The sequence below is a fragment of the Oreochromis niloticus genome, linkage group LG7 (genome assembly GCF_001858045.2).
Source record: "Oreochromis niloticus isolate F11D_XX linkage group LG7, O_niloticus_UMD_NMBU, whole genome shotgun sequence".
Lineage (NCBI taxonomy): Eukaryota > Metazoa > Chordata > Actinopteri > Cichliformes > Cichlidae > Oreochromis > Oreochromis niloticus.
Genome location: NC_031972.2, coordinates 13048002 through 13055465, shown reverse-complemented (window position 1 = coordinate 13055465; position 7464 = coordinate 13048002). Strand labels below are relative to the sequence as shown.

The following is a 7464-nucleotide window of genomic DNA, read 5'->3' as shown; positions in this document are numbered from 1 at the left end:
ATATCAAGACATCAGTGGAACAGGATGTCTTTATCGCTGTCTAGTGATTTTCAGATGTGGGTAGAAGAGGGTAAAGTGCTGCAGACACAAGAAAGCAAAAAAATAAAATAAAAATCTGGCAACAAAACTGTGTGATTTCTCTGGAATCTACTATAGTGCAGTATTTATTAATTCTTTCTTTAAACTAACAGTATTTTATGATCATACATTTTGACATTTTTTTATGTTTAATGTTAAATAAACAGTACAACTGGCCAAACAAGCGGAAGGATGATTTAATGCTGTTTGTATTGTTGCATTTGATTGTGAGTTTCTGAAGAAGAAAAGATGAGATTAGAATTATTGCACATATTAATTAGATTATTATTTTAAAATTAGATTTAGAAAAACATAACAATGTGGTTATTTTTTTAAGAACTGGACGGGCCTCAAGACCTCTGTGGTTACTGAATTATTTTCATAGCATTTTTCTCTGTTTTTATAATAAAAATCCTGTCAGAGATTTCTTCCTGTTAAAAGGGAGTTTTTTCTTCCCACTGTCTCCAACTGCTTGTTCATAGATGGTTGGTTGGATGTTGGGGTTTCTCTCCATGATTTTAGTGTCTCTAACTTACAATATAAAAAAAGCAACTTGAAGTGACTGTTACAATTTGGCGCTATATAAGTAAATTTTAATTGAATGTCACTTGCCTTATTTAAATTAGTTGATTTAGATCTAAACTTTTATCTATATATTAAATTACAGAGGAGTTTTTGTTTGTTTCTTGTAAGCTAGCTAAATAGGCTTCAAGGTATGGTGGACCTAAAATGAAAAATTAGAAATAAATAAAGAACATTCCACCAAACAATAAAATGGAAACATATCCTGAATGCTTTTGTGTTTTGTGAAACCGTGTTCTTCGTCTTGTTTTGTTTTGTGTAATGATGCTGTTTGTCTCACCTCCAGGTCACCGCAGAAAAGTTATTGTCTGTAGAAAATTGTATGGTAATTCATCCCATAGGTGTTGAGTTGCTCTAAATCAAACATACCAACCTCATGGGGCCACTAGGAAAAACAAATTACCAGTGTCACCAGGATTCATTGCAAAGCACCCCCTCAGTATCTTGTGATAATATCACAGCACTGGATTGGTTTAGTTTGCCTCGGCATTAGTAAATATAAAGTCATAGTCTAATTTAAACCTTAATATTTGAAGACTGTAAATGTGTTTAAACACCAGATTGGATATTACAAACATAATTAGAAGTTGCCAAAAGCCGCTCTATATTTTTTAATAACTTGCTGGTGAATGAGTTATTACCACTATTGCGGAATGAACTAAACATCCACTGGGGGTTGAACCCCCTAACATTTTTTGCTACCCTAAACTAATATAAAGTGGATCTGCTGCTATTTTGTAACCTAAAATTTATAACTGATCTTTAATATTAAACTGAGGTGATACATTTGACAAGGAAAGGGTTAAATCTAAATTTGGGATGAGAAAATATTGACAGTTGTTCTCACCTCCGAAATAAATAAAAAACTGGCTTCCACCCTTCAGCAAAAAGAAAGACGTGCGTGGCCTTTTTCTGTTTCTGGCCTCTTGAATAATTTCATTAACATTACTTGAATCATTTTCAAGCAAATGAGTAGAAGATTACCACAGAGGCAGGTGACGTTGCCTCCTGGTGACATACAGATATCACTGGTCACCAATAGGTGGCATCCCAATCCAACGCCATACCATCTTTGCTACAGTAAACACAAGTGACTGATAACACCTGAAGAGGAAATGTGGAGAGAAATCCAACGAAAACAACTCAAAATATCCTTGAGTCTGGCAGTCAAAGAGAGAAGTGAAACTTAACTGGTAACAACCGCCAACTTATTTCTTAGAGCTAATAAACTAACGTGTGTCTGTTTTCTGGGGCATATCTGACAACATAAAACCCTCAGAGAGGGGCCTGCCGAACTCAGACAGCCCCACAACAGCAAGTCAGACCACTGAAACAGGAGCGCTCTCTCTTGTTACAGGCCGCTTTGACCCCTCTGGGAGCCTTGTCAGAGTTGTGATTGACCAGCATGGGTCATCTATACTTTGCCAAGGGTGTCACGGAGTCATGTTGCTAGGAAATGGCATATTACTGCTGCCAATCACGCGCTGGCTGCGGTAACCTGAGCAACTGTCAGGGCTCCGTCTCGATCGCACGGATCGCTAGTGGCTACAGTGTATATACATTACATCTCGACAGGCTTGACAGGCACAAATGTCGCCATTTTTCACGAAGCGCACTTGAACGCTAAATCTGGGAGCATTAAATCAGGATGCTTTAGCTTTAGGTTGACACGGAATAAGCTGGAGCTCAACGGTAAAGCACACCCGACGTCGTCAATCAAGTAATTGTTTTCGCTGTAAAAATAGCTGCCTGTACACATCAGGATCATCTATACTGTCGCCTCGCTGACATATATGCTCAGAAGGGTTTACGCCTGCCTTTCACCACTTCACTTGTTTTCCCTTTAAAAGGTAGGAATCTGCAAGGTGGCAGAACTGGTCTGGGAAATGTTTCGGACACTTTTCTTGTCGGATTTTTCAGAGAAGCGCTGACGTACTTTACAGACACAAGTAAACATCTTGTTATTAATCAAGAAATATCATTTGCCAGGTTTTGGTTGTCAAGTATTTCCAACAAAGGCAACACAGTGAATTAAGCGTAGGGTTAATTAATGCACTACAAAAAGCTAATAAAGAGAAATGTTTGACTGAAAGCCATTCACATCAGAAATGAAGACAACAAAATATACATCTTCAGTGTTATTTATTTACTAAAATATGACCTCCCCTTTCACTGGATCCCACCACAGGGTGCTCCAAGTTTACAAAAAATATCACATCTCAGTCGATTTGCCGTGTGAAAATAAAAACAATCAAAAGAGGCGAGGAGCTCGGAGAGAGATGTGACGTAACATTCATTCTCGGAGAAGTTTTAAGACACAACGCATTCCACACCTGCCGTGTGTGCACTTGAAAACGAGGAGAGATTTATGTGGTAAACTTTACAGTCAGCTCCCCTTGTATAAAATAAATACAAGTTCTCAGTAGGAATAAAAGGGGAAAAAAAAAACAAGGAACCAAAACAGATGACAGGCATCTGATGCAGGGAGAAAGCCACTGCAGTCACACTGACACTGATCCCGATGCTGGAGCTCGCTGCCTTTTCAAAATCATCATCATCATTTGCAACGAGAACCCTGAAAATCCCAGAGCTGTCACGCAGCATCCACCCGTCAATCAGGCGAGTCCACAGGGCGTCAAGTGTCCTCTCAGAGTAGTCGCGCCTGCTGCAGAAGCATCCGAGCAATGTGCAGACATGCAAGAGCTGCGTGTCCACTGAATTTTAGCAGTAGGTCCTGGTTTGAAACAACAAATCTTGTATAAACAGATAATGTATAAAGAACCAAGAAAAAAAAAGATGAAGATGCTCTGAAGTTAAAATCCAGGAGTCGCAAGTCCCTCCCAGTTCCACTTGAAGCTGCTGCGAAGTCAGAGGAAGCAGCAAGTTGCAGTGATTAAAGTTAAAGTAACCATCAAGACGTTTTGGGGAGCGTCCTTATTAACATCCTGGCTGAGCAGATGAACACACACACTCAATATGAAGCCACAGCCAGCAGATACTAAGCTTAGCATACAGGCTGAAGATGGAGTGAACTCTGTGAGGGGCACGTGTTAACCTGCTCCTCAGCTAAAATCTCTGCTAGCTCTTTCAGTATTTTACCCCCTTCTCCATGCTAAGCTAAGCTAAATGAACTGGCTTCATATTTAAAATAGAAATTCGCCAGCGGCGTCAATCTTCTCATCTGACTCTTAGCCAGGAAACAAATAAGCATTATTTCCCAACACGTTGAACCATTCCTCTAAAGATTTAAGGAGGTGGTGCATCACTGGTATCCCAGAGCCGATGCAGATCCCAGTCTTTGACTGTAGAGTGCGTAATGAGGGTAGTATGGACCTGTGGTGGGCAGAGAGTGCAGGGAGATGGAGGAGGGTCCAGAGGGGAGATGGACCTTACTGTAGGGGTGATAGCGAGCCAAACCCAGGCTGGGGGGAGCCCTGAGAGAAAGAGAGCTGGGCATGGAGCCTGGACTGTTCTGATGTGGGAGGTGAAGGTGGCAGGAGGCAGGCCCTGAGGAGGAAACAGAGAGCAGCTTACTGTCCATCCCCACCGGCAGGGCTGTGTGCGTGCGGAGGTGAGCCAGGAGTTCGTCTGACGTTGCGAAGCGCTTGTCGCACGGCCCTCCGGCCGAGACCCAGTTGCAGGCATGTGGCAGGGGATCATTGGGGAGCATGAAGCCGTAGGTGTAGAGGGGATGAGAGAGGGAGGAGGATGCACTGGATGACAAGGAGCTTTGGTGGAGAGAGTGGAGGGGGTGGGAGGGGTACACCAGTGGGAAGCTGGATTTGAGGGTGGAGGAAGGGTCGTGGATGCAGGAGTTGCAGTTGCTTCCACCAAGATGGGATACAGTTGGGTAACTTAGACAGTAGGGGTCCCTGCATAAACCCTGCATGAAGGAGGGAGGGGAGGCGCCCGTAAGAGGGCTGGAGCTTGGGTGCTTTCCTGGTACTCCCATGCTGCCCACGCTCAGGCTCGACTTGGTCGGGTCCAGCCCAGGAACAAACTGGGATGGGTAGCCTGCGTAGCCCCCCACTACAGATCCGTGGTAGCCCATATTTGAGGAAGGCAGAGGGAAGAGCGGCTGGCTGGTCTTATAAGGAGAAATGGGCGTAACATGTCCAGGGCCGAGGTTAGGCTGGGTGGGCTCTGCTTTGCCTGCGTCATGGTTGGAGCCTCCGTCAGAGCTTCCGTTACTGCAGTTTGTGCTGGCCCGAACGTGACTGGAGTTTGCGTGGTGCGGGCTGTCCGAGCTGGCCTTGTTTACCTCAGCGTCTTTTTTGGGATTTATGTTATTGTTGTTATTATTATTGCTGCTCGTGCTGGTGGGACTGCTCTGGTCACGTGCAGATTCACCAGTGGGACTCTGGGAGTGAGGGGCGTGCTGTCCACTTGGAGAGTGGCTCTGTTTGGAAAGCTGCTGAGCGTGTCCCGGTGGGGTGCTGCTCCTGGCTCTGGAGCTGGGCGACACAGCGTGAGGCGGATAGGACTGCTGGCCACTGGTCGAATTTCCATTAGCGGTAGAGCTACTGCTGCTGGGCACCCTGAAGCCGACTTTGTCACTCCCGGAGCCGCTGCTGCTGGTGGCTCCGTCTCTGCGACATTCACCGCTGCCTTTGTTGTAGGGCTTGAAGCTGGATTTGTCCTCCAGGGCGTGGCGGTGCTCGCCGAGCTTCAGGCTGGAGACAGATGACCGACTGCTGGGCTCCTTGTCCCCCTGGCTGCAGGAGGAGTTGAGCTTGGAGGAAGAAGGAGGGTCCGGTTTACCAATCTGAGAGCAGGTCTGAGCAAGCAGGGCGAGGGGGCTCTTCTTTGCATCCAGCTACAACAAAATTAAACAAGTTTTACTAAAGCTTTTTAAAGCTTTTTTAAAGCTTTCCAAAAACCCCCCAAAGAAAATCTAGCTGTAAATAAAATCCCCTGAACTAAACAACAAAACACCCAGAAGTTTTGTGTGACTTTGTGTAGGCCTGCTGACGGTTACTGTGTAGCAAATGCTTTATTGCTCTGTGCATAAAATGCCAGAGGGGTCTTTTTAACTTCCTAGAAGTCAGGGGGAGGTGTTTAAGCTTTAAGCTTCAGATGACTACAAATCAATCAGCATTTTTAAAGCAAAAAAACAAAGAAAAAAAAATGCTTTTCTGTAACATCGAATATACTGTACTAAGTGCCTTTGTTCTTTAGGAAAACATCTGACATTTGAGAACTTCACCCTGTGCTCTGGGAAGGTGAAATGGCTTCTTTTATACACTAAAGTCGGCTAATGCAAACAAAAAAGCTATTTGCTTAAGTTTAAAAAATAATAATAATTAGAACATCACATGTTAGCAGACAACAAAAACAAGAAAGGGATTGGATTATCTAAAACACTTCATTAACTTTAATAATTTATCAACAAATCAGTTTTTAATTTGGGAGTAAATTGCGAATAAAATTAAATAGATATCAGCTTGTTTTTTTTTATCGCAGTGCGCGCGCGCGCGTGTGTGTTAGTCAGCGTGTGGAGTTAAAAAACACAGACCAGAGCATATTATCAGCTCCCTGCAAATGCGGGATTGTTTTTATCTGTTGTCATAGCAAATTTCAGCCCTCTGTTGCGACATATCCACAGATCTGCAGTGTAAGAACAGTCCTCTCTACAAAGGAACGCTAAAAAAAAAAGGTCCATAAATACCTCGATGCTCACTGGTGCGGGTGTTAGAGGCTGTAAATATTCCGGGTGTAGCAAGTGTCCGGTGTGCGCCGTCAACATCTTGATAACTCGGATAGGAAGCCGCTTTGCCTGTCGAAGTGGGTCCAGAGGGGTCAACAAAGACAGCACGGCACCGGGACGGGACTTCTTAGGGTCGCTGGTCTCACTGAGCTCGATCCGCGCGCTAACTCGATCAGCAGCTGATCCTGAAGGGAGATATTTCATTGGAGAGAGGGCGCAGGGGGTGGCCGTGGACGTGCGTTACTTTATTCAAAAAACTAATGAAAAATAGTAATAATAAAATAAAAGATAAAAAATAATAAATACAAATAATGATTAAAAATGGGTTTGGTAAATATAATCCAGCGGACATGAAACACAGACGGGCGTCCTTAAATGTCCCGAAGGACGGAGAAGCCTTTCAGCCCCAGTGCGCTACTTCATTTGGAGCATCCTCGTCCCAGACACGGCTCCTGTATTCCGACTTCAAACCCCACAAAATAAAAAAAATAAATAAATAACAATAATAATAATAATAAAGTCCACACAGAAGAGCACCGTGTCCTCCTGGCAAGGCGCAAACGAGAAAAAGAGCCACTTGAGAGTCCGAGTGCTCGGGAAACGTCCCACTGCGTGTCTCCGTACAGGACTTCAGCAGCTCACTGATCACAACTGGCGGACTTCAAAGTGCAGCAGCCGCCGTTGGGTGGCCGCATCGGTAATAAGCGGGGCGGGGAGGACGTCCGTGAAGGCGGAGCCACCTCGGCCTGCAAGTGACGATCGTTACTCTTTTGATTTGTTTATATGATCATCCGTGGGGGGGTGGTGTCACTCGGCATATTTACTCAATTACTATACTGAAATATCATTTTCAAGTGTGTGCGCGCGCTTAGAACATATGGAGGGCCACGAGTGCCAAAAATGAATTAGACAAATACGTTATGAAATAGCTCATTAAATGTGTCCTGAGTTATTTAAAATGGGAAATAAATACACGATTTATTAAATGTTTCAAATTAAATTCATTGATTGTTAAATATTTATTAATAGAATTATTTGATTAATTCAGACTATAACTGATTAATAACATGTGATTAATTATTTAATGATGTGTTTAT

General features: G+C 43.7%; 1 protein-coding gene across 1 annotated transcript; it reads right to left on the bottom strand.

Annotated features, from left to right (window-relative positions):
• Positions 1-2785: 2785 nt before the first annotated feature.
• On the bottom strand, positions 2786-7089 carry LOC100694613 (zinc finger protein 703). Its single transcript, XM_005454455.4, has 2 exons — positions 6329-7089; positions 2786-5476 (listed from the first exon to the last, which is right to left on the bottom strand). Exons 1-2 carry the CDS (start codon positions 6569-6571, stop codon positions 3923-3925), a joined length of 1797 nt encoding a protein of 598 aa, XP_005454512.1. The 5' UTR covers positions 6572-7089; the 3' UTR covers positions 2786-3922.
• Positions 7090-7464: the final 375 nt, after the last annotated feature.